General features: G+C 41.2%; 1 protein-coding gene across 1 annotated transcript in view; it reads left to right on the top strand.

Annotated features, from left to right (window-relative positions):
• The window catches only part of col6a3 (collagen, type VI, alpha 3), a 152,092-nt gene that overhangs the window by 68,277 nt on the left and 57,104 nt on the right, over nucleotides 1–26,711 (top strand). Inside the window, exons 14-18 of the mRNA XM_072578754.1 lie at nucleotides 7,716–8,312; nucleotides 12,004–12,600; nucleotides 17,196–17,795; nucleotides 20,795–21,400; nucleotides 23,338–23,684. Coding sequence (XP_072434855.1) covers nucleotides 7,716–8,312; nucleotides 12,004–12,600; nucleotides 17,196–17,795; nucleotides 20,795–21,400; nucleotides 23,338–23,684 — 2,747 coding nt within the window. The remainder of the gene's footprint in view (nucleotides 1–7,715; nucleotides 8,313–12,003; nucleotides 12,601–17,195; nucleotides 17,796–20,794; nucleotides 21,401–23,337; nucleotides 23,685–26,711) is intronic.

Below are 26,711 nucleotides of genomic sequence, written 5' to 3'. Positions count from 1 at the left end.
AGAAGTTTTGCTGCAGCTGTGCAGGATGTTTATGAGACTACATCTGGATGACTGTGTACAGGTTTTGTCTCTTTATTGACTATAGAAGATAGAATTGCTTTAAAAGCCTTGGAGAGAAAGTTGATTCCTGGGATGAAATGCTCCGTTTATGAAGCAAGGTTGAACAGGTTAGCCCTATATTCAATCAGTTTGGAAGAATGAGAGTTGATCATTGGGGGTGGGGATATAAATGTGTACCGGCTTATGTTATAACTCGCACAAGGGAAGATGATTGTAATTTGTTTGTGGCCATTCATCTTTGTTCAAAAACATCACTGTAGGAGTCCCTTAAGTTAGTATCTTAGGCCCAGCTATCTTCTACTGCATCATCAATGACTTTCCCTCCATCAAAATGTTAAAAGTGGGGATTTTTGCTGATCATTTCACAATGTTCAGCACCCTTTGCAATAGCTTAGATGCTGAAACTGTCCATGTCCAAATGCAGAAAGACTTGGCTAGCATCCAGGCTTCAGCTGATAAATGGCAAGTAACATTCATGCTGCATAGTACCAGGCAAAGACCATTTCCAACAGAAGAAGGACTAACTATCTTCCCTGGACATTCAGTGGTGGTACTATCAACTAATTCCTCACTATCAACATACTGAAGACTTACATTGAGCAGAAACTGAATTGGGCTAGCTGTAAGAATACTTCAACAATAGGTCTGAGACTGGGAGTTTTGTGGTGTGCATTTCAGCTCCTAACTCCCCAAAGCCTGGCTAGACCAAGACACAACTCATGCGTGTGATGGCATGCTTTCCACTTGCCAGGATGTGTGTAGCTCCAATGACAGAAGTTCAACACCACAGCCTGCTCGATAAACACCCCATCCACCTCCTTCGACACTCACTCCCTTCACCGCCAATATTCAGCGGCAGCAGTGTGTATGATATAGAGGATACATTGCACCAACTCAGCCTGGCTCCTCCAATGGCATGTTTCAAAGCCATGAACTCTACAACATGGAAGGATAAAGAAAGCAGATGCATGTTCAGCACTAAATCATGCACCATCCTGACTTGGAAATATATCACCATTCCTACATGGTCACTGGGTCAAGTTATGTAAAATTTCCTTTCTCGTAGCACATTCGGTGTCCCTACACCTGTGATGTTAATGATAGAATAAACAACAGAAACCTCTTAACTCCTGCCTTTTACCTGAAGACATGAGCTGAGTGGAAATTAGAAGCTTGATCAATGAATTTTACTGAGGGTTAGTGCCGAGAGTACGAAATGATGTAGACGTACTGGAAAAGTATTAGATAAAGAGCTGAGGGTAGGACTTGAATAAGACTGGAGCATGGAATGTTTCATACATCACTCAAAATAGCAGGCCTTGCTCAAGTGAATGGAATTGAAAAAAGAATTTGATAAGTATGAAAATAAGTTTCTCCATTGAGAGGAATGTAGTGATGGATGGACATTGGTTTAGCCAGTCAAAACAACAATTGGCGATGCAGAGAAATTAGACAATTATTGGGATTCCAAGGGTATTAAATAACATAGACACTGAGAGGCTGTTTCCTCTGGCTGGGAAGTAGAGCACACTGGAGTTTCTGTTCTCAGGATAAGCTTAGATCTGGGATGAGAAAAAAAAACACTTAACACATGGTCTTTGTAACTCTTTAGACCAGAGCATTGTTGAAGCACCATGTTCAAGCCTGAGTTCGGTAGGGTTTTGATCTTTATGGGAATTGAGTGACTTTTGGATTGAGCAGGAAAATGGTGCTAAGGCAGAAGATAGACTAGGATTGTATTGAATGACAATGTGGCCTTAAGGAGCTACATGGTTTACTCATTCTGCTATTATAATTTTATCACTTCAGTAATCATCCCTTGAGTCTTAAATAAAAAGCATTTTGACAATATTCTCTACATTCAGTTTCTCGCCAATTCATATCCAGACAGGCATTGCATCTAACATCCAGTGGATTTTAATTTTCTCTCCAAGTCTGTTTTATGATTCTTTACAGCATAAACAAATATGTCTCACCATCAGGTACAATGATCTAAATTTCAGTGATCTGATCTTTTCTCAGTGTTGTTAATGGTAACTCCAGACTGTGTCCACATCCTGCAGGCCGTTTACCTTGAAAACATAACTAGGGGACAGAAAAATCTGTTGGAGTTCAGGGTCAGCTGTGTCTTCTGATCCAATAGTGAAAGGTACTACATCGGCCTCTTTCAGAGCTGATGCTGCCTGACTGACATCATCAGATGATTTGATAGTAGTGAGAAGGATCGAGAAATGGGGGACACCTTCCTCTGCTCTGCCTCTAGCAGACTGAGTAAAAATGGTATTTTTAACATAGTCCAAGGCTGTACTGGTATTGGCCCGAATCCCTCCTATTTGCCTGAGACCGTTTATTGCATCCTTCAGATCCAGTTTTGTGGTGTAGCTGTTTAAGTCAAGTGGAGGCTTGGACTACTGCTGTATTGTACCACACCAACTCGGACTTTGTCACTTCCAATTTCAAGATTATCAACCACTCTGGAAATTAATTTTTGAACTGAAGGGAAAGCACCTCTGACTCTGAATGATCCATCCAAAAGGAACACAATATCTCGCCTAGCATCTGAAACCAATAGAAAATGTTTCCTCCGGCATTTATAGTGGTATGTCTCTGCCACATCCGGTTGTCAGTTCGAGCTGTCCGCTGTAGTGGCCGGTATATTGGGTCCAGGTAGATGTGTTTGTTGATAGAGTCTGTTGATAGAGTTGATAGAGACAGACTCTATCAACAAATACATCGACCTGGACCCAATATACCGGCCACTACAGCGGACAGCTCGAATTGACAACCAGAAGCGGCAGAGACAGGCCACTATAAATGCTGGAGGAAACAGCACAGAAGCGCTTCACAGGAGGCTCCCAAACACTGAGGATGTCACCTAGACAGGGGACGAAACGTTTGCAAGACAAATTCCCAGCTCGGCGAACAGAACCACAACAACGAGCACCTGAGCTACAAATCTTCTCCCAAACTTTGAACCAGTAGAAAATAGATTTCGAGTCATAGAGATGTATAGCATGGAAACAGACCCTTCAGTCCAACTTGTCCATGCCAACCAGATATCCCAACCCAATCTATTCCCATTTGCCAGCACCCGGCCCATACTCCTCCAAATCCTTCCTATTCATATACCCATCCAGATGCCTTTTTAAATATTGCAATTGTACCAGAATTCACCACTTCCTCTGGCAGCTCATTCCATACACGTACCACCCTCTGCGTGAAAAATCCATGCCCCTCATGATTTTATAAACCTCTGTAAGGTCACCCCATAGCCTCCTACACTCAAGGGAAAGCAGTCCCAGCCTATTCAACCTCTCCCTATAGCTCAAATCCTCCAACTCTGGCAACATCCTTGTAAATCTTTTCTGAACCCTTTCAAGTTTCACCACATCTTTTGGATAGGAAGGAGACCAGAATTGCACGCAATATTCGTGGAATCTCAAGGGTGCAATAAACGGTCTCAGGCAAATAGGAGGCCATTGAGCCAACACAGGTGCAGCCTTGGACTATGATAAAAATGACATCTTTACTCAGCCTGCTGGAGGCAGAACAGAGGAAGGTGTCCCCCAGTTCCTGATCCTTCTCACTGCCAGCAAGTCGACCGATGATGTTGGTCGGGCAGCATTAGCTCTGAAAGAGGCTGGTGTAGCACCTTTCAGTATCGGATCAGGAGAAACAGATGACCGTGAACTCCAACAGATTTCACTGTCCCCTAATTATATTTTCAAGGTAAATCACCTGTGGGATGTTGACATACTCCAACAATGTCCGGAGTCACCGCTAACAATGCTGAGAAAAGATCAGATATCTGATATTTGGATCATTGTACCTGATACTGAGACATATTTGTTTCTTCTTTATAAATTAGAAAGATGTGATCTTCAATAATTAGTATGGTGACATGACTTAGAACAAAATTATTCTCTAAATGGCATTCAACAAAAGAGTGAAGATTGAATGGCAACATGGTGATATGCCAAGTATACACTAACAAAATCTTTGTGCAGTGCCACTAGTGTATAAACATGTTCTCTCTGTTAATTTGACTGGTTTCTGGCTGTCATGTGTCTCTACCTTTTTGTGTTTTTCAAAAGGATTGTAACCATTCCAATTCTCCTGACCTCTGGCACTCTCTTAGAATTAAGGCAAGAGAGCAGAATGTGATCAGAATCTTTCCATCTTCCCCCTCTCAATAACTGTTTTGTTCTTCAGCAAAAACAAATGCAAAGCACTCATTTTACTCCTCAAAAATATCACAGAGTCATAGAGATGTATAGCCCTCAAACAGACCCTTTGGTCCAACTTGTCCATGCTTACCAGATATCCCAATCCAATCTAGTCCCACCTACCAGCTCCTGGTTCATATCCCTCCAAACCCTTCCTATTCATATACCCATCCAAATGTCTTTTAAATAATGCGATTGTACCAGCCTCCACTACTTCCTGTGCCAGCTCATTCCATATACATACCACCCTCTGTGTGAAAAAGTTGTCCCTTAGATCTCTTTTATATCTTTCCCCTCTTACCCTAAACCAATGCCCTCGAGTACTAGACTCTCCCACCCCAGGGAAGAGACCTTGTCTATTTATACTATCCATGCCCCTCATGATTTTGTAAACCTCTATAATGTTATGCCTCAGCTTCCGATCCAGAAAAACAGCCCTCGCCTATTCAACCTCTCCCTGTAGCTCAAATCCTCCAACCCTGGCAACATCCTTGTAAATCTTTTCTGAATCCTTTCAAGTTTCACAACATCTTCTGATAGGAATGAGGCCAGATTTGCATGTAATATTCCGACAGTGATCTGTCCAATGTCTTGTGCAACAGCAGCATGACTTCCTAACTCCTGTACTCAATAGTCTGACCAATAAAGGAAAGCATACCAAATGCCTTCTTCACTATCCTATCTACCTGCGACTCCACTTTCAAGAAGCTACGAACCTGCACCCCAAGGTCTCTTTGTTCAGCAGCACTCCCTAGGACATTACCATTAGGTGTATAAATCCTGCTAAGATTTGCTTTCACAAAATGTTCTCAGATATGATTTATCTTCTATTCCCATATCATGCCTTTTGTATTAGATGTTTGTCAATGGATTTCAATTTTTCTTTTAATGTTAACTCCAGATTTAGTCCTATCCTTATGCTTTGAAAACTGTGTTGGGGTTCTTCTGTTGGCGACAACACTGACACCCACTCAGCAATGAGAAAACATTGAGGTTTAGATCAGAGTTGTGCTGGAAAAGCACAGCAGGTCAGGCAGCATCTGAAGAGCAGGAAAATCAATGTTTCGGGCAAAAGCCTTTCATTGGCAATAGAGGCAGGAAGCCTCCAGGGTGTAGAGATAAATGGCAGCGAGGGTGGGGGGGGGATGCGGTGATGGTGGTGAAGCTGAGGAGAAGGTAGCAAAGCGAGTAGTGAGTCTGTTTCTGTACAGAGGAGATGACCTGGGGGTTGCAGTGAGAGAGAGACCCGCTGAGATTCTTGTGGAGATAGGAGGAGAACTTCTTCAAGGTAGGGTAGCGAGTCTGTTTCAGTACATGGTTGAGCCCACCACCCCCCCCCCCCCCCATTTATTTCTCCACCCTGAGGCTTCCTGCCTATATTCCTGAAGAAGGGATTTTGCCCAAAATGTCGATTTTCCTGCTCCTCGGATACTGCCTGACCTGCTGTGCTTTTCCAGTACCACTCTGATCTAAACTCTGGTTTCCAGCATCTGCAGTCCTCATATTTTCCCAATGAGGAAAAGTTGACAAGGATGCTGCCAGAATTGGAGGGTTTGAGCTATTGAGAGAGGCTGAATAGGCTTGGGCTGTTTTTCCCTGGAGTGTCAGATGCTGAGGTTTATGAAACCATGAGGGGCATGGATCTGGTGAATAGCCAAGGCCTTTTTTCCATTATCTGGTTGTCAATAGCACAGTAGCCTCTGGGTTGTTACTTAATTGCAACACACCTGATTCTCCCTTAGACTCCTCAACTGCATCCTCCCTTTCTAGAGCTTCATCGCTTCATTTGATCAATACAACTATTTCCCCAAACTTGTTATTCATATCTTCCTCAAATACTTGGTAACCTAGAATGTTAAGTTTCTAATGCATCTCCTCATAGCCATCTCCACCTGACCCACTCTCCTTCAGTTTCTTGAACAAGTTCTGTTACTTTCCTCTGACGCGGTGCTCGAAGAATCTATCTCATTCTGTCCATTGTGCCACACTGACAATAAGGCAGTGATCTGACCATTGAAAGTCCTGTTATTGAACTTGCATCCCTGCTGCTGAAACTGTGACAGTAATGTATCATTTATATTAAGCCCAATCTCAATTGTATCCATGTAGACCATGATTTCTTCCTGAATTCTCAGTCAGTAGGCTCAGCACTCTGCCTAGTATGTTCTTTAACCTACCTCCTGAAAGGTAACACATAATGGAGTGACAACCTTGTAGGGATGGGTTTGTGTTTGAGGGTCAGCAACATGACTTTGGGATAATATTTTGTCAGGATGACATGTTACTGAGTCGCTAGCACACACATCCCACAGTAAAGGATGGCAGGGAGGGAGGCTCTCTGGGGTACAAAGTGACACTAGGAAATTCTTCAGCAACCATACACCAGCAAAAACAATGTCAAAGCTGGTACTTTCTGTAAATTCGAAGGGTCATGGAGAGTGGCTCACAAATGATCGGGCATCAAAAGAGAGGCAAAAGTTCTCAACTTGAAATGGCCAAAACATCCAAGGTGGAGAAGCAGTTCCTCCCCTGCACAGCCTACTTGTGTCTGTGGCCTGATTAACTTGAATAGGTGCAGGTAGGAGCACGTTACTTGCTGGATGGAATGTAATGTGGAGTCAATTACCTGGTGATTTTATCACTCGTCTATTAATCTAGAAACCCAGCTAATGATCTGGGCACCCGGATTAAAATTCTGCTGTAGCAGATGATGACATTCGAATTTAATTTAAGGAAAGGACTGGAATTAAGAATATCCTATTGACTGTGAACCCATTGGTTATTGTTGGAAAAAAACAGAACAATCATTCTCACCTGGTCTGACCTACATGTTAATCCAGACCCACAGCAAAATGGTTGACTCTCAACCACCCTGAGAAATGGTTGAGCAAGGCCCACAGCTAGGGCAATAAAAGTTGCCCAACTACAAATGCCTATGTCCCCTGAGTGAATATAAGAAAAAGCCACCCTGCCTCACCGAACGCTGTTTGGTTCCATGAGACCCTCTCCATATTCTGACTGACTCTTGTCTTCTGGAGAACCCCAGCTCAATCTCCTCAGATACCTTCATGGGTCCCTCAAAAGCTTTAGTTGCTACTTACTCCGTTTGAATTGAATAACCATCAGCTAATGCCTTCCCTACCAACCCAACTATAGATTCTTAAAATAACCCTGAGCTGGTAACGTGCTAAGAAAATGGGACATTGATCTCTGGGGCCAATTTCCGAATTTTCCAATCCCTGATCCAGCTTTGATGCAAATGTTAAACTTTGATTAGTTACAACGGTATAATATTTAGAAAAGTTAAAAGAAATAAGCAATGTGCCAGAACTGACCTCAAATAATCTGAATATCATGGCACAGTAATAACATTTTTGTTGACAGCTTTATTTTTCAATAATAAACAAATCTATTTTCCAATAATTTCAGATGCTGATAAGAGAGATGTTGTGTTCCTTGTGGATGGATCAGAGAGAGTCAGAGGTGCTTTCACTTCAGTTCAAAAATTCATTTCCAGAGTGGTGGATAACCTTGACATTGGAAGTGACAAAGTCCGGGTTGGTGTGGTGCAGTACAGCGATAATCCCAGACCCAACTTCTACTTGAACAGCTACACCACAAAACAGGATCTGAAGGATGCGATAAACGGTCTCAGGCACATAGGAGGGCGTCAGGCCAACACCGGTGCAGCCTTGGACTATGTTAAAAATAACGTCTTTACTCAGCCTGCTGGAGGCAGAGCAGAGGAAGGTGTCCCCCAGTTCCTGATCCTTCTCACTGCCAGCAAGTCGACCGATGATGTTGGTCGGGCAGCATTAGCTCTGAAAGAGGCCGGTGTAGCACCTTTCACTATCGGATCAGGAGGTGCAGATGACCGTGAACTCCAACAGATTTCACTGTCCCCTAATTATGTTTTCAAGGTAAATGACCTACGGAATGTGGAAACACTACAACAACATCTGGAGTCACCATTAACAACACTGGACAAAGATCAGATAATCAGAATCCAGAAAACAGCGTTGGGAGGTAAGGAAGAAACTTTGCAGTGTCAGCACTTATATGTGAACAATCAGAATATTTGTTCAACATTCCTGTAATTTAAAACATCATTTTGATTTAAATCAGTTGGATGAAGCAAAGCACAATGGGGCTGCAGTCGTCTCAATCTATTTCTCAAATGCTGCTATTTTCCCCTCCCAAATAAATAAAGTTGTGCCAGTTTGTTAACCCTCAGCTCTTTCTCTTTTAACCATTCCTTTCTCGACTCCACCAAGCTCTTACCTCCTGCAATCGTCAGTATCCACCCACCATCCCATACCACCACCCCAGATCTAAGTCATTAGCTCACTTCTGAAGATTACTGGCTAATTTTCCCCATTCTCTTAACTAATGGGTGACATTGGAGGGATCATGAGTGCTGTTGGGATCTCCACCCTTATTTTTCCTTTTTGGCTCTTCACAAATGGCTTGTAATTAATCACATTCCGTAAGGCAAAGTGGATTGTTTCAGCTAACGGGATTTGTCTTCAAATGCCCTTTGCATTCCCGTTGGCCTGGCAGCAGCTTTGATACGATGCTTGGGACAGTGGACAAGTGTTCCTTTATTAACTGGAATGAGAGATGGAAGCTTCAGTTTTGAATAGTGGTGACACATTGCACTTGTTTCCTTGGTCCAAATGACCTCCTTATCTATCATTAATTTACTCTATTTAGGAAATTGGTTTAGCTCAGTTGGCTGGATTATTGGTTTACAGAGTAGTGTAATGCCAACAGTGTGGGTTCAATTCCCATCCTCAGTTTGAGGCTACCATGAAGGGCTCTCATTCTCAACCTCTTCCCTTACCTGAGGTTTGGTGGCCATCAGGTATGTCACCACCAGTAGCTTCTCTCTCTAATGAGAGAGCAGGACCTATGGTCTGGTAAGACTATGGTGACACAACAACTCTACTTATCACACATGGTTGTTCTAAGGAACTCTGTATCAATTTTACTTGCTATTTTGTCTTTTTAACACCTTCTAACTGAACCTGCTATCGTTAAATTACATAAAAGATGTGTCAAATACAAGTCTGCATTGTCCTCCATTTTGTTGTCCTGTTCAGCAAATCAGTTTTAAGTTCAAATTATATCCAGCATGTACTGTGTTTCTGTGGTCCTCTGTGCTAGATAAACAAAACATTGCAGAATTACAGAACTGTTATGATGCAAAATGAAGACTGTTGTGTCTGTGCTGGAATTAAGAGTCTAATGGTGACTGTGAATTCATTGTTGATTGTTGGAAAAATCCTAATGTCCTTTGGGGAGGAAAACTGTTATCCTTATCTGGTCTGTCCTACATTTGATTCTATAACCTCTGCAATGTCGATGGCTCTTAACTGCTCTCTGGGCAATTACAGACAGATGATAAATGCTGGCCTAACCACTAATGCCTTCATCTCATGAATGAATAAAAACAATATATCAGTCATTGATATAAATGATAAAATCTTACCTATATTTTCATTGTTGTTAAATATATTTTCATTTCAGTTGTCAGTATATCAGTGGCTCCAAATCCCCTGACAAATGTTAGCACAAACATCTTGTAACAATTGAGTACATTATGAGCTAACAATCCAAAGAGTGCTTTTTGCTGAATTGGGATGGTACAGGCGCCCTTTGAAAATGAAGAGCGGATCCTGATTCATTCCCAACCCCATTCCCAGGTTTCCCATATTTACAGAATGCCTTTTTAGGGTGCAGGCTGGTTCCAGACACAACCCTGAAGATGCAAATTCCTAACGTGGTTTGATTATGGAGGTAAGTATTGTCCTAGCCCTCCACAATTTTCATGGTGTCAGGTCAGCCCTTATCCATAGCACCTCACAGGCATCATTAAACTTTCATCTACATGAGGGAATCTTTTGAAAGGGAAGTTCAAAAGGTCTTTCTCATGCCTCCATGTCAGGCTATACTCCCTGCCATTGCTTGCTCTCATATTGCATCTTATGCTTGCCCTTCTACTCTTCCTATGGTCACCCCTATGCCAAGATATGGATCTTCCATGCTCATTTACCCTTTTTGCATTGTATTGAAGCAATGGATCCAAGCCTTACAATTGGATGTGTATATAAAAATAAGCTTCAAACACGTCATTAGTTTATCATCTCCACTATGTTTAAAAAAGGTCCCTTGTGCAAATAAACACTGTATAGAGACTAAAGAATTTTTTCTGCATTATGAGACTTGTCTGAAAGCCCAGAAACCAATTAGTCTGCTGAAAATCCCTAGCCTGAAGGAAAACATGACTGTCAGCTCCAGCTCTCTGATCTTTACTGTCATATATTTGCTTATACAAGTCTAAGAGGATTGAAGTCCTTAAAGCTTTTGCAATTGCTACTTTAAAGGGTCTGATATAAAAGATTAAAAGATAATTTACACTTTTGTTGCCCAATGGTAAAATTTCATTTTTCATTGTTGTGGAAAGTAATAAATGACTGACATTTTTATAACATTATAAACTTTAAAACTCTCGTGATAACACAATGGCTCAATGGACATGAGGGTGCCATAGCCTTGCTGGAGGAACGTAAGGAGCGATGGATTTGGTGTGTGAATAGTCTCATACTGGGAATGAGAGGTGATGAGGGTGGCTGGTGGTTCATAGACGAGCAAAGCGAACATGACAGGGGGGCACGGAGAATGAGGAGCAGGTGTATGAAGTGAAGACTGACAGCGCCTTGGCCTTACTTTTCATTTGTAACTGGGATGAAATTCTTTGGCTTGTAAGTGGATCCATTACACTGTGCACTTAGGCAGCTGGCAGCAACTGTGGCTGCCTCCAGCTAATTTCTTGGGTCATCTGATATGACTGAAGCGCCCACCTCTGCCCCTGACTATATAGGTCCTCTATTTGCTGGTGCTGGCTCCTGAGAAGGTCCATGAGGTTGAGAATTTTCCCTCCTCCCATTACTAGCCTTGGTAACCAAAATCCAAACCTCTAAGTTTAAAATTGCACACGGGAACTTTTCTTTCAGTTGAAGAGAAAATAGGGTTGAGCCATAAATGTCAACATTACGAAATGCAAAAATTAGCATGAAATGATTATAACCCTAAATAAATCATGGTATTCTTGTTTTCTGCCATATCCTCTACCTGTATTGTGAGTATTACTCTTCTGAAACTTCTTCCAACAACTTGGACATCCCTCGGAAACTTGTATGCTAAGCAGCTCACCTTGTGATTTCTGCTGCTTATGTACATAAATTTGCTTCAGGAATTGTGACCTGAACATATATGACTTTCATTTCTCTTTCAACACCAAAACCAAATAAAGAGAAGATTTTATGCATGCTGGGCAGAGCAGCTTTTTAAATGGGCTTACAAAGAGTGCACTTGTGATATTTGCTGCACCAAGTGAACAATGAAAACATTCTTATTTTTTCCTATGGCCCAAAGATTTGGAGGAATCAATGAAAACATGAATTCTTTTAACACTTGCAATATTATTGTTTCATGTCTCAAGTCCAGTCAACAGATACCTATTTTTCCTACCTTTTGATATTTCTTTCTTCTTCTTTTTCTCATTTTTCTTTATTTATGAACCGTCTTGACCTAGCTATTTCTTCAATTACAAATGGAAGTCTTACAACTCAACAACAAATGTATCTTGGAAAAATGCCATTTCATGCCACAAATGTTTGTACTAAACTAAAACCTGTTTTCTTGTTTGTTACAGATACTGCTAGGAGAGATATTGTGTTCCTCATTGATGAGTCAGACAAAGTCAAAGATGCTTTTCCATCAGTTCAGAGATTCATTTCTACTGTTGTGGACAATCTTAATGTTGAAGGTGACAAAGTCCGAGTCGGTGTTGCAAAGTACAGTGAAGATCCCAGAATTGACTTCCTCTTAAATGCCTTTGCAACAAAAGATGATGTGAAGAAAGCGATAAGAAACCTCAGGTGTAAAGGAGGCAGACAAGTCAACACTGGCAAAGCTTTGGATCATGTCAAAAAGAATGTGTTCAATATTTCGGCTGGCAGCAGAGCACAGGAAAACGTGCCCCAGTTCTTGGTCCTAATCACTGCCAGCAAGTCCTCCGATGATGTTAGTCAGGCAGCATTAGCTCTGAAAGAGGCCGGTGTAGCACCTTTCGCTATCGGATCAAGAAGTGCAGATGACCGTGAACTCCAAGAGATTGCACTGTCCCCTAATTATGTTTTTACTGTTAATGATCTAAGGAATGTGGATACACTCCAACAGCAGCTTCGCTCACCACTGACAACATTGAATAAAACTCAAATAACCCAAATCATAGCAGATGAAGCTAAAGGTGAGAAAGTTTTTAATTATGTTAAAGAACTTCTGCACAGATTAAAATGTAGAATTTCTTACAAAATGTAGAATACATAAATAGCTATAACTTCTTAATCAAATTTAATTGATAATTAGATTTATTCGTACACAATACACATCCATTCTTATAAAAGAGTTTAGTATCAGGCAGATCCATTTATTTCTATGTCTTTTTCACCACTTCCTTGTTATGTGAAGGTGGTCCTGTGTATTCTCATGTAGACTTTTGTCATAGTCTAGCTCCTTATGTTTCTCCATGTCTTCAGTAATGTGTTTCTGTGCACTGGACTGCCAATTACAATCAGGACTTACCATTGCCTTCGCAGTTCCTTTTGGGTTTGTAGCATATGTCTACTATACACTAATGGAGACCATATACCTCCAGGAAAAAAAAGAGAAGAATTAGGCACACTGCAATAAACTGCCATTTTGATTCTCCAGGTTAACAATGAGTCAGGAAGGCAAGTGTAGAAAATGGAAGAATAGTGGCACTGGTAAAACCAAAAAAATTGCATCAGAATGATCTACAGTTGTGAGTAAATACCCAGGAGTCAGATCAAATTGATGGAGATTTTATTAGATAGCACACAGATAATGCAACTAAGTAATGTGATATCCACTTAGTGCATTTTAAAATAATTAATCATACGTTTCTACGTCCTAAATGGTCAGTCATCTTAACTCAGCAGATGACTAGTGTGGACTGAAACTGTGTGACTTAAGCCCATGTTTTGTTGAGTCATAAGATCACTAAATCCTGAAACCCTTGTGATAGCATTCTGAAGTGTATAACTTTCTGACAGAATGTGTTTACTTGTCCAATGCTATTTGCATTTTTCAGCCTAGTCCTTCCAATTAGGTGACACACATTCTGTCCTTGTTTAAAATACTTTTAGGTTAGTTACAGTAAAGCAGTTTTACACATGCCATTTTATCCTTGTCTCCTTGTCAGCTGGGTTCAGCTCATTCTTTGTGTTCTAACTATACACGTGCTGTCCCTTCACATTATTTATCAACTATTCCAACGTGTTCTATTCTTACAGAAACACGTGGCATGCCATGATACACTAGCCTCTGCAGAATTCATGGCTAAATAATCTTGTGAAGGCAGTTCTTCTTCTGGGGAACACAGATCGAGCCAAGTATTCAGCAACATAGAGGCTCAGCTGGAGTTATGGGAGAAAAGGAAGATTAGGAAAACAATAGTTAAAGGGATTGAGTAACTCAGGAAACAAAATAAGTGTTCCTGAGGCCTCAGATACTCTTCCAGGATGGTATTTGTCTTCCTACTTTGACATTACATTCAAGCCATTCTGAATTTACATTGAAACTGAACCGTAGTACCGAAGGATAGATGCCGCCTTTGGAATTAAACAATAGACCCTGTCCCAAACTGCCTGCTCAGATGAATGTAAATATCCATGTTACTGTGGCAAAGAATATCAGGGCATACTGGGCAAAATTCAGGTGTTCAGGAAAAATAACGGAGAGAAAAGAACAGTAGTGGCAAAATTGATTAAGGACAATATTATTGCTGGAGAGGGGGTATGCCTGAGGCAGCTTGAGGAAAACCCTCTTTGGTTAGTCAAGAACCAGTAGAAATGTATTCTATAAACTGGATGTATCTTATAGATTACTGACTAGTGGAAAAGATGCAGAAAAACAAATTTGCATATAAATGGGTAGCATGATGGCACAGTGGTTAGCACTGCTGCCTCACAGCACCCCGAGACCCGGGTTCAATTCCAACCTCTGGCAATCGTCTGTGTGGAGTTTGCACATTCTCCCCGTGTCTGCGTGGTTTCCTCCGGATGCTCCAGTTTCCTCCTACAGTCCAAAGATGTGCAGGTCAGGTGAATTGGTCATGCTAAATTGCCCGTAGTATTAGGTGAAGGGGTAAATGTAGGGGTATGGGTGGGTGGCAGGTCGGTGTGGACTTGTTGGGCTGAAGGGCCTGTTTCCACACTGTAAGTAATCTAATCTTTTCAATGAATCTCCAAAGTTTCTAAATTGTGGTGTTTTGCAGATCACTCAAGAAAGATGAGTTACTGGGGCAGCATAGACATTTGCATGTATGTTATGTGGAGCTATAAATCATAGCTGTAGAGACTTCAACTTTCTTTCTGTCATGTAGCTGACCAACTTTCTCATCCATAAGATCATAGCACATAAGAGCAGAAATTAGGCCATTCAGCCCATCAAACCTGCTCCGCCATTCAATGAGACCATGACTGATCTGATTATTTTCTATTCCCTTTTTGCTTTCTTTTCCTCATAAGCCTTGATTCCCTTTCTGATTAAAAACTGTCTCAGCCTTGAAAGTACTAAATGACTCAACCACGACAGGTCTCTATGGTCAGGAATTCCACAGCTTCACTATTCTCTCAAGGAGATGAAATTCCTTCTCACCCCTGTTTTAAATGTGTAATCTCTTATTCTGAGATTATGCTCTTTGATCTTTGAGTCTCCAACAAAGAGAAACAACTTTTCCACACTTCCCTGTCAAGTTGCCCAAGAATCTTGCGTGCTTCAATAAGGTAGCCACTTCTTTTAAATTACATCGGGTCCATGTCCAATATTGTCAACCTCTTCTCATAAGACAATTCCTCCGTAGCTGGTATCAACATAGTGAACCTGCTTCGGGATTGGCTCCAATGCAGGACCCAAAACTGTTCATAATGTTCCAGCTGTAGTCTGATTTAATACTTGTACAGTTTTAGCAAAATCTCCCCAGTTTTCCACTCCATTTGCTTTGAAATGAATGCCCCCATTCAATTTGCCTTCTCTATTACCTGCTGAACTTGGATGCTAGCTCTTCATGAATCATGCACACAAGGACACTCAAATCCCTCTGCAGTCTTTCTCCATTTACATAGTATTCAGCTCCTGTATTCTTCCTACCAAAATGCTTAACCTCACATTTCCCTACATAGATGCCATCCATTTAACCTGTTTATATCCCTTTGAAAACTTGCTGTGTAATTCTCACCACTTGCCTTCTCATTTTTTTTTTCATCATCTGCAGACTTGGCTTCATTTATTCATTTTTCTAATCCAAGTAATTTGTAAATATTTAAATAATTGTGGGCCCTAGTCGCAGATTACCAATCTGATAATTCCCCACTTCCAATTTTCTATCTTCTATTAGTTAGCCAATCCGCTCCGCACGCCAACACCATGGGCTGTTATCTAATCAAGTAGCCTAATATGTGGGTATCTCATCAAGTACCTTCAGAAAATGTAAATATATTAATCCCTGCTTGTTTGTCCTGCTTGTTAGCTTCTTGAAGGATTCTACTAACTTTGGCAGCATGATAACCCTTCATGAAACCGTGCTGAATCTTCTTACTCGTATTGTACTATTCCAAATACTCTGCTATTGTCTCCGTCATAATAGCCTCTAACATGTTTCCAATCACAGAAATTAAGCTAACTAGCCTATAGTTCTTTTGTCTCCCACCTTTTCTTTAAATAAAGATGTAATGTTGGCAGTTTTCCAATCCTCTGGGACTTTTCCAGAATCTAAGGATTTCTGGGAGATTACTTCCAGCACATCCAGTATCTTTGTAGCTAGTTCCTTTCATATCCTAGATTGCACCTCATCATGTCTGGGGACCAATCAGTCTTTAGCTCCATTAGTTTCCTTAGCACTTTTTCTCTAGTGATAGTTATTGTATGTAATTCCTCTCCTCCTTTTTCCCCTTGAATATTTAGTCATTTTGGGATGCTGTTGATGTCTTCTTTGAAGACAAACGCAAACTTTTGACTCAACGTCTCTGTCATTTCCTGGCTTACCCATTATTACTTACAGAATCTCACTCTGTAAGTCTTAAGGGACCTATATTCACTTTGGTTTGTCTTCCTTTTTATACATTTAAAGAAGCTTACTACCTACCATTGGCAAATGTTGGAAGAATTCACAGGTCGATATTCAACATGTTTGGTGGCATTTTAACTGAGATTCTTTGGACCAACAATACTTTGGGCATGACGTTAACCCAGAGCTTCTGACTCAGAAACACAGCCCCAACCCACTATGCAATGGGACCTCCCAGTTTCTCAGTGCTCAAGTTCAAATCTATGTGATGATATAGATATCTTCTAACCAACCCAATCATCCATGTTATTACACCTTTGAAGCAGGTCAAACCTGAAATTATACCTCTTGGTTCAGAGTTAGGGACACTATTACCTCACCCAGGAGAAAGTGAGGACTGCAGATGCTGGAGATCAGAGTCGAGAGTGTGGTACTGGAAAAGCACAACAGGTCAGGCAGCATCCGAGAAGCAGGAGAATTGATGTTTTGGGCAAGAGCTCTTCATCAGGAATAAGCCTCAGTCCTGATGAAGGGCTCCTGCCTGAAATGTCGATTTTTCCTGCTCCTCGGATGCTGCCTCACCTGCTGTGCTTTTCTAGCACAATTCTAATCTTGACCCTGATCTTCAGCATCTGCAGTCCTTACTTTCACCCTTATTTGATGTGTTTGTAAGTTGTGACAATATGAACCAGCTGTATGTAATTTTCAGCTATTGTGACTTGATGACCAAGTAAAAAAATCTAATTGTTTTACAGTTCCGGATCCTGACAAGAAAGACATTGTGTTCCTGATTGATGGATCCAGTGGTGTTGGGGTACCACAATTTGCCCACATTCGCGATTTTGTCTCCAGCATAGTTGGAAGCCTTAATGTTGGACCCAACAAGGTCCGCGTTGGTTTGGCACAATTCAGCAACACTCCAAAAACTGAGTTTCTGTTGAAACAACACATGAATAAACGTGGCCTTCAAGAGGCTATCAGGCGAATCAGACCGAAAGGTGGGGCTCCACTTAACACTGGCAAAGGATTGGACTTTGTTTTGAAAAATCACTTCACCGGATCATCAGGAAGCAGACAGCAGGAAGGTGTTCCCCAGTATCTAATAGTCATTTCTGGAGACAATCCTAAAGATGATGTCCGCCCTTATTTAGGCTTATTAAAACGTTCAGGAATTAATGTTTTCAGTGTGGGTGGAAGGAATGCTGATCCAGATGAACTTGAACTAATCACAACTCTTCCTTACGCTACTTATAAAGTAAATAACTTCCAAGATTTGAAAGGTTTGCAAGGCAGACTGGTCCAGCGTTTGTTGATGGTAGATCCTGCAATATATCAACCAGAACCTCCTACTGAAGGTATGTATCTAAAGCTTTAACTTACAATACTGGGTAAGGCTTAATGCATATGTACGAAACTCTCTTGCCTGCTCTGTTAACTTAGGTATTGTCCATTCCCAGTGGGGTAACCTAGCTGCTAAAACAGTTGACAGAGGATTGTTATAAATTGTTTGTCAATCTAATGTATCAAATTCTGAGATTTCAGTTTATGTGGTTTTGCTGCTTCTTAATTAAATGTGTCAACATTTCCTGATTTACAAAATATGTACCAATTGTGTTTAATGCAGGAGGGAGAAAGAGCATGATTTATGTCATGACAATTTCATACATACATTTGCAACTATGTTTCCATATGATTGAAGTGGTTTTACCAACAAAGAAGTTGTGAAAGTTTCTTCATTTTTCATTGTAATTTTATATTTTCTGATTTTGTTTCGCGATTTTTTTTGCAATTTTTAAAAAGCACTGCAATCACAACCTAACGAGAGGAATTGTGGTCCACTGGTCTCCAATAATCACTATCCATTGATGAGGTAGAAAATACAAGTGGAGTTACTGCTTTTCCCTACTCTGTCATGAGATGCAAGTGTCACTGGCAAGGCTAGTTGCTGCCCATGGCTAATTGTCCTTGATGAGTGAGCTGCCTTCTTGAACTACTGCCACCCATGTGTTACAGTTACACATAGTACGATCAGTGAGGGAGTTACATGATTTTAACCTGAAGGAGTGGTAATAAAGTTCCAAGTTAAATGATATGTGTGTTTTTTTTGAAAAACTTGCAGGTGATGGCATCCATACATCATCTGCCCCTGGCCTTTTATATGCTAGAGGTTGCAATTTGAAAAAATGCTGTTAGACTGAAATGTAGAAGAGCTGGAGGCCATTCAGCCCATCAAGTCCACACCTCTATTCAATGAGATCATGTCTGATCCGGCTAACCCTCGATTCCACTTTCCTGCCTTATCCCCATAATTCTTGGTTCTCTTAATGATTAGAAACCCGTCCATCTCGGGCTTGAGTTTACATAATAACCCAGCCTCAACAGCTCTCTGTAAAAAGAATTCCACAGTTTCAGTACACTCTGAGAGAAAAATAAAAACTCATCTCAAATGGGCAACTCCTTTTTTCTTAGATAATGCCTTCTAGTCTGAGACTCCCCAAATCCTCTGCATCTACCCTGTCAAGTCCTCTGAGGCATTAATGTTTCAATGAAGTCTCCTGTCATTCTTCTGAAGCTGCTGAGTATAGACTCAACCTACTTAATCTCTCCTCATTATACAGTCCCTCTAAACCCAGGATCAACTTAATGAACCTTCCATGGACTGTCTGCAATGCTTGTTTATCTTTCCTTAGATAAGTGGACCAAAATTGTTCACATTATTCCAGCTGTGATCTGAAAGTGCCTTGAATAGTTTTAGCAGGAGTTCCCTGTTTTTACACTCCATTCCCTTTGAAATAACGGCCAACATTCTATTTGCCTTCCCTATTATGCACTGAACTTGGATATTAGTGCTTTGTGGTTTGTGCACTGGGACCCACATATCCCTCTGTGCTGCACCTGCCTGCAGTCTTTCCTCATTTATATAATATTCAGCTCCTCCGACCAAAAATGCATAACCTTATGTTGTCTGTCATCACAGTCTATCTTCCCACTATTTGCCCTAAAGTTGTCTTGATGAGTTTAGATTACTTACAGTGTGGAAACAGGCCCTTCGGCCCAACAAGTCCACACTGCCCCACCGAAGCGCAACCCACCCATACCCCTACATCTACCCCTTACCTAATACTACGGGCAATTTAGCATGGCCAATTCACCTGACCTGCACATCTTTGGAGTGTGGGAGGAAACCGGAGCACCCGGAGGCAACCCACGCAGACACGGGAAGAATGTGCAAACTCCACACAGAGAGTTGCCTGAGGCGGGAATTGAACCCGGGTCACTGGCGCTGTGAGGCAGCAGTGTTAACCACTGTGCCACCATGCCGCCCACAAAGTTGCTGCAGTGCATTTTATAGATGATCCACCTACTGCCATTGCATGCTGGTGGTGGTGGAGTGAACATTTAAGGCACTAGATGGGGTGCTGATCAAGCAGGCTGCTTTGTCCGGGCTGTTGAAGTGCTGTTGAATCTGAATTATTCAAGGCAAGTGCAGAGTATTCCATCACACATCTGCCTCTGTGTTCAGAAACAGGAGGCGAGTTCATTACTGCAGAATTCCAAGCTTCTGACCTGTTCTTATATATTCATATGGTTCATCCAGCTCAGTTTTTGATCAATGATACCTCCAGGTTGTTATGTTTGGGAATTCAATAATAGTAATGTAGTTGGACATTAATGTGAGATGATTGTTGACTGGCATACTTTTATTTGCCATGTATTACCCAAAGCTGGAATGTTTGGGCCAAATATGAGCAAACGTCCCCACTTCCAACCTTACATTGGAGGGAAGGTCATTGATGAAGCAGAACACTACCCTGAGGAACTCCTTCAGCAATGTCATAGTTTCTAACAAGTCCAATCATGTTCCCTTTCTGCAAGGTATGACTCTAACCAGCAGAAAGTTTTCACCCCAAATCCCATTGACTTCAATTTTGCTAGTGCTTCTTGATGCCAGATTAAGTCAAAATCTGCCCCGATGCCAAGAGAAATCACTATCGTCTCTCCTTCACAATTCAGATCTATTGCCTATGTTTGGATCAAGGTTACAATGAGACCCGGAATTGGCTGAACCTGGTGAGCACAAGGTTGGATTCAGCTGTGATACAACATGTAGTCCCTGTTCCTAGTTTCTGATAAGCTTTCACTTATATAAAATGGTAACTTAGAGTGGCTTGTGCATTGGTTCAAACAATAAGGCAGAATGTCAATGGGGCTGAAGAGGAAACTAAATTTATATATAAAGACTTAAAATGCTTAATAATCCATAGTAAGTTATGAAAAGTCTGGATTGTATATTATTCAATATTAACAATATTTCTAGTTGTTATATTTTAATGTATTTCATTTGTTTCTTTAGCCTTGCCACAGAAAAGAGCGGATATTGTGTTTATCTTGGATGGATCCATTAACATTGGAAGACAGAATTTCCCCCGTCTCACAGAGTTTGTTTCCAGTGTAGTTGATGCCATCCATGTTGATGATGGATCAATCCAGGTGGGAGTTGTTCAGTACAATTCCGATGTGATTGATGAATTTTTCTTCAAAACTTACCGGACAAGGAATGATGTCCTCAACGCTATTCCGAATATTCAGTTCAAGGGGGGCAGGTCACTAAACACTGGAGCAGCCTTGAGACATGTTAAAAACAACCACTTCGTTAAATCAGCAGGGAGTAGGGTTGAAGAAGGAGTCCCACAAATTGCTTTCCTGCTAATTGGTGGCAAGTCAAATGATGACGCAATAGCAGCTGCAAGGGAGCTAAAGAATGCTCGATTCAAAATCTTCACTGTGGGAATGCAGAATGCAGACATGCAGGAGATCACTGACATTGCGAGTGAACAAGCTGGCGTTTTCAGAGTGGCTGACATGTCCGAGCTCTCTGAATTGACCGAGCAAGTGTTATTAGCCACAGCTGATGTCATGGATGGTGAACTCTGCCCGAAAATGCCTGAAGTTGTAAAAGGTAACATCAAGTTCAAAACGTTTGTATGGTGCATAGAACTGAATAACTAATCAATGGGAGAGGGTTTGGGTTCTACATTTCAGTTGCTCAATGATCTGTTTCAATTCTGAGTCCTGCTCTGTACTGAGTTAGATAATATTACACGGGTAATGGTGTAAAATCAATCTGTAGTTTCTGACTGCATTTCTCAGCTGAAGGAAGATGATGGGTTTCAAATCTGATATGTACTCTTTGTCCAAAGCTCTAACTTTTATCTCTACTCCAACGTAATTACGCATTGATGTTCAAACTTGCCAGAGCTCAGTCTGAACATCAAACTGAAACAGTTTGTGGAAGCTAGTTGTCCAGCTTGCTTGTCATCTGATTGATTACCTTTCATGAAAAACAGGAGAGAGAGTTAAATTTTGATTCTCCTGTGTGCTCCGGGCAGCACGGTGGCACAGTGGTTAGCACGGCTGCCTCATAGCGCTAGAGACCCGGGTTCAATTCCCGCCTCAGGCGACTGACTGTGTGGAGTTTGCACGTTCTCCCCGTGTCTGCGTGGGTTTCCTCCGGGTGCTCCGGTTTCCTCCCACAGTCCAAAGATGTGCAGGTCAGGTGAATTGGCCATGCTAAATTGCCATAGTGTTAGGTAAGGTATGGGGTATGGGTGGGTTGCGCTTCGGCGGGGCAGTGTGGACTTGTTGGGCCGAAGGGCCTGTTTCCACACTGTAAGTAATCTAATCTAATCTGTGTGCTTTTACATATTGGAGCATCCAGAACTGTATACTCAAGGACTTGAACTGCACACTTCAACTGGCACAAACATGGTAACTAGCACAAACTTGGTAGACTTGCATACTTGCATCATCTGAAGATGGTGTGAATAAATTGAATTCTTTTTCTCAAATAAATGCATTACTGAGTTTTTTTAAAAAATTTAAAATATATCCAATGATGCTTTCTTTAAAAAAAATCTGTGGATAAAGGCTTTTTATAGAAGCATGGAAACCTCAATGAATTGATAAGAGAGATGGAATTGATCCAGGCCAACAGAGGAGGTTATGGTAGCATAGAAATTTGGAGCCCTTTATGTTAGATTAACTCTCCACATGTTCCCACCTCCAAGAGATCATCCCAATGGTTAGCTCCCTGCTGCTGTGACTGTCAGTCCATTAGATATGAGTTTCCAATTCAGATAGTTAAAAGGACACTTTGCCCCTATCTTTGGATCCAGCTGGAATCTTGCAAGCAGTACGTGTACCTCTGCACACTGCCAATCCTCTCCGACAAGCTCTGTGTTAGAATCCCAACACTGAAATGAGACTTTAGCACAGCAGTTGGTTAGAGCCTCCGAGCCTGTTGAAGAGCTCACCAGCAGGAAACATGCACCTGCAAATGAACCTTGTCTCTCCCCCACAAATGTTTATGATAGCTGCAGTGTTTCTCTACTACTCCATCAGAAAGACTCTCGTCACTGCTTCCTTTGGTCTCCCTGGGACAGAGCCCCAGTGTTATGTTCTCCTATCCTGGAATCTTGCACACTATCTCCCACACTATCATTACCTCCCAAAAGATTGTCCCTTCTGGGGCAGCCCAAAGCTGTGTACATTGTTAAAGTGAAGGTATAATTTCACAGCATGGATGCAATTGTCCGATGTTAAGCTATATTCACTAAACTAAAACTGCATAGAAAGTAAATGTTGGAGGTGTTTTAATGCAGTTAACTCATATAACTAACCTTATTGACCAGTTATCAGAATTTTCACATACTGGTGACTTTCATTTCTGAAGTTTTTGAACCAAGTACAGTAAACATGATTTTTCCAGTCATTGTCGAGATTTATTCACTTATGCTATATAATATACTCAGATGTTTGCTATTACCTGTCAACCTTCTATTTAGGCATTACAGACTTCAAAAGAAACTAAATATATATTTTTTTGCTTCCTCTTAGAGTGCAATGTTGATGTTTTGCTTGGATTTGACGTCAGTAGAGTTGGTTCAGGAAACGATGTTTTTGCGACACAGAGAGGTTTCCTGTCCAAAGCAGGAGATGTACTCCAAAGAATTTCACAGTTGCGAACCATAAGCTGCACTGGCACACAGTCACCTAACGTAAGAGTTGGGGTCACAGTTTTCGATGAACGTGGCCAAAGACATGTCATTGATTTGGTCGACTATCACCCCGGAATAATGACGCAGTTCAGTGATCTAAGAAGTTCTGGTCCATACGTCTTGAGTGGTGGAACATTCGATGCATACAGGGACACTTTTCAATCTGACAGTTCCAACCGTGTAAAGGTAAGTCATGAGCCTTAAATTTTACACTGTTTCTTTTTAAATGAAGACGTATCATTGATTGGATTTGAAGGACAACAGTCAAGGGTGGTGTTCTCCCAGATTTATCATGTTAACTTTCTGAAAAAAGTGTTGAAATGACATTTCCTGTGCTTTTGAACATCTTGAATTCGTTGTCATTGGTCACTCATATAAATGGATCATTGGTGGAACGCTGTGTTGTCCCTGGGAGCAGGAAACCTGGCGAGCAGGTGCAGTTAATTGTGTGATTCACGATGGTCAGAAGAAAGTTTGCAATTGAGTTCTTGGAGATTTACGGCAGGTTGAGTCTCCAATAAGCGAGTATCTGGATGCCCTTTTGCAATCTTTTTCATGCCTTGCTTATTTCTCAAAAGGTCAGCTCACCTGAATGAAATCATTCCTCACGATGAAGTTCGTTCTGAATTGGAAATACATGGTTTCTGATTGAGGGGCATGGGTAGTGTGAATAGCCCAAAAGTCCAAAACTACAGGGCGGAGGTTTAAGGTGAGGGGGAGAGCCTTAGACAGGACCAGAAGGGTAACTTTCATGCACAGAGTAGTGCATATATGAAATGAGCTGCCAGAAGAAATGGTGGAAGTTGGTACATTACAACATTTAAAAGGCATCTGGATGGGTGCATGAATAGGAAGGAATTTGAAAGATATGGGCCAAATGCTGGCAAATGGAACTAGGTTAAATTGAAATGTCTGATCAGCGCAGATGAGTTGGACCAAAGGGTCTGTTTTCCATACTGCAGGATTCTATGACACTATAACTGCTTGTTCAGCAGATGGGGTACTTTGCTGGAATTTGGAATGAATACCTGCTGCTTTTCCTCTTTGGAGAGTTTTATCTGTGCAATGCCATGGCAGTAATCTAAGTTGCCCTGGATACAGATGATAACCATAGGAGGGAATGAACATCGAATAAGGAGTATGGCTGAGGGTGGAGGTGTGTCTGGCAGGTTGAACGAGGAAAGGTGAAAAGACCAGAATATTTGGCAGCAAGCACCCACTCCTCGAGCCCTGCTTATGCTTCTGATTTGCCGTGAATGAGCACCAGATCAGGTGCCTGTACCAGTGAGGTACAGGCATCACCTCCTTGCTGACCTCCCCTACAAGATTCACTGTACTTGCAGTGCATGTAATCAAATGTAATTAGCTGACACCCGTACCATCACAGGAGAAAATTTAACTGGCCCAAGCTCCATCCTGTGCAGCAGTATGTTTCACATCCACACCCAGCTTTGACTTAGACTGCAAGAACAGGAAATTCCACTGTCTGCATCCTCATGGTTTCAAGTCCATCTTCATTGTCCATTATCCAGGTAAATTATGATACAATCCAGAGAATATCTCCTCAACATGCCAACTATTGGAATTCATCAAGCACGGCCATTTAAGTTCTGCTTTCTTAATAGATAGCAGATGGGTAAACCCTTACCAAATCATGAAACAGGCTTTAAACAAATGATTGCTCTGCAGAAATAAAGTCAACTTTCACAGTAAGGTGCAATTCCCCATGTGTGAAAATGAAACAAAATAATAAAAACGCAACTTGCTTTGTCTCAGAAAAGAATCTGTTGAAAATTGAAGGATAAGTTACTAGCTGAACTTTTCCTAGCTCTTTACCACCGGCATGCTTTTGCCTGTCAACCGTGCCATTACCACATACTTTGACTCACTCATTTTCCTGTGTCTCTTTTTCGAGAATTGCAAGATATAAAGTTTCTATCTGCTCTGCAATAAAAGGGTGCTGTTTTGAATCAAAGAGGTCTCCTCTTTCCAAAACGATTCAGAAATAATTGAGAAGCCCACTGTCCCCAAGAAGTAATATATGACCCTCCATTTAAGGACTTGATGTTTTTAAATTTTCAATGTGTAATGGCACTTGATGGAACAATGCCATATAACAATGCCAAAGACCAAACCAAGCTTACATTTTCAGGAAACCTCTCCCAATGCAATTATTTAAATGTCAGCGTTCCTGCTGACAGGTTGTTTTGTATGATGCAGGGCATTATTACTGACATATTGGTTTGAGCTGTCCAGAAATACAAAGTCAGACAAATTCAATGGAGGCAATAATTGATTTTTGAAACAAAAGTTAACAATATTGTTTGACATTTAAGTTTAATTTATGTTTTGCATTTTGTGTGGTCAGCTGGAGAAGACATCTTTAGTTATTTAAAAAATTTTTCTTGCAGACATGGTGCTGGGAAGAATGGAAGCTTGAGTGTTTGCATGTTATTTAATGAAGTTTTACAATTTTGAATTGAAGAGCTAGGGTAAATTTTTTTGCGTAAAAAAAAGAGAAAGAGAAAACTATGCTATTGCCTAGCAACAAGAGTCCAGTGGCACCAGAAGGTCAATCAGTCGGTGTTTAGGTGTGCTACAGAGAGGAGGCAGAATTATTTAAATCTACGATACGACAGGGGTGCTTAAGAGACTTTTAGATAATCACATGAATATGGAAGGAATAGAGAGATTATGGACCAAGGACAGGCAGAAGGGATTAGTTTAATTTGGCATCATCTTTGACAGAATGGTTGAAGGGCCTTTTCCTGTTCTGGGAGAAGCTTTGCAGTAAGTTTAAAATTTTAACCTTCTCCTGTACTGTACAGTTCTATGTTCAAATAAGAAGTCCACCAAAACTGCAGGAAGCTGAGTTTAGGGAACTCGTGTTTTTTTTTGAAGTTAAAGCAACTGTGAGTTTAGTTCGCATTTTGTTTAAGGTATCTCAGGGAATTATACAGTTTGAAGAATAGCATCAAGTGAATGCCAAACCAGAAGTGGTTACAGTGTGGAGATAATGGTGATGCTTTACTGCTGTTTGTGCAGTTTTAAGGAATAATGTGAAGGTGAATCTTTTTCTGGGTGTTTGTAATGAAGCGGTTCCAACCTTTTTTGTCTTGTGCAATGTAGATCATGTTTTCTTATTTTCCTTGCTTAACAAATATTTTATTATTTGCATTAAAAGTATACTGGCAGCCTCTTGCGAATATGTTC

This window comes from Chiloscyllium punctatum, chromosome 10 (genome assembly GCF_047496795.1).
Source record: "Chiloscyllium punctatum isolate Juve2018m chromosome 10, sChiPun1.3, whole genome shotgun sequence".
Taxonomy (NCBI): domain Eukaryota; kingdom Metazoa; phylum Chordata; class Chondrichthyes; order Orectolobiformes; family Hemiscylliidae; genus Chiloscyllium; species Chiloscyllium punctatum.
Note: the sequence above shows the minus strand (reverse complement) of the source record. Positions and strands in the feature narration are given on the sequence as shown.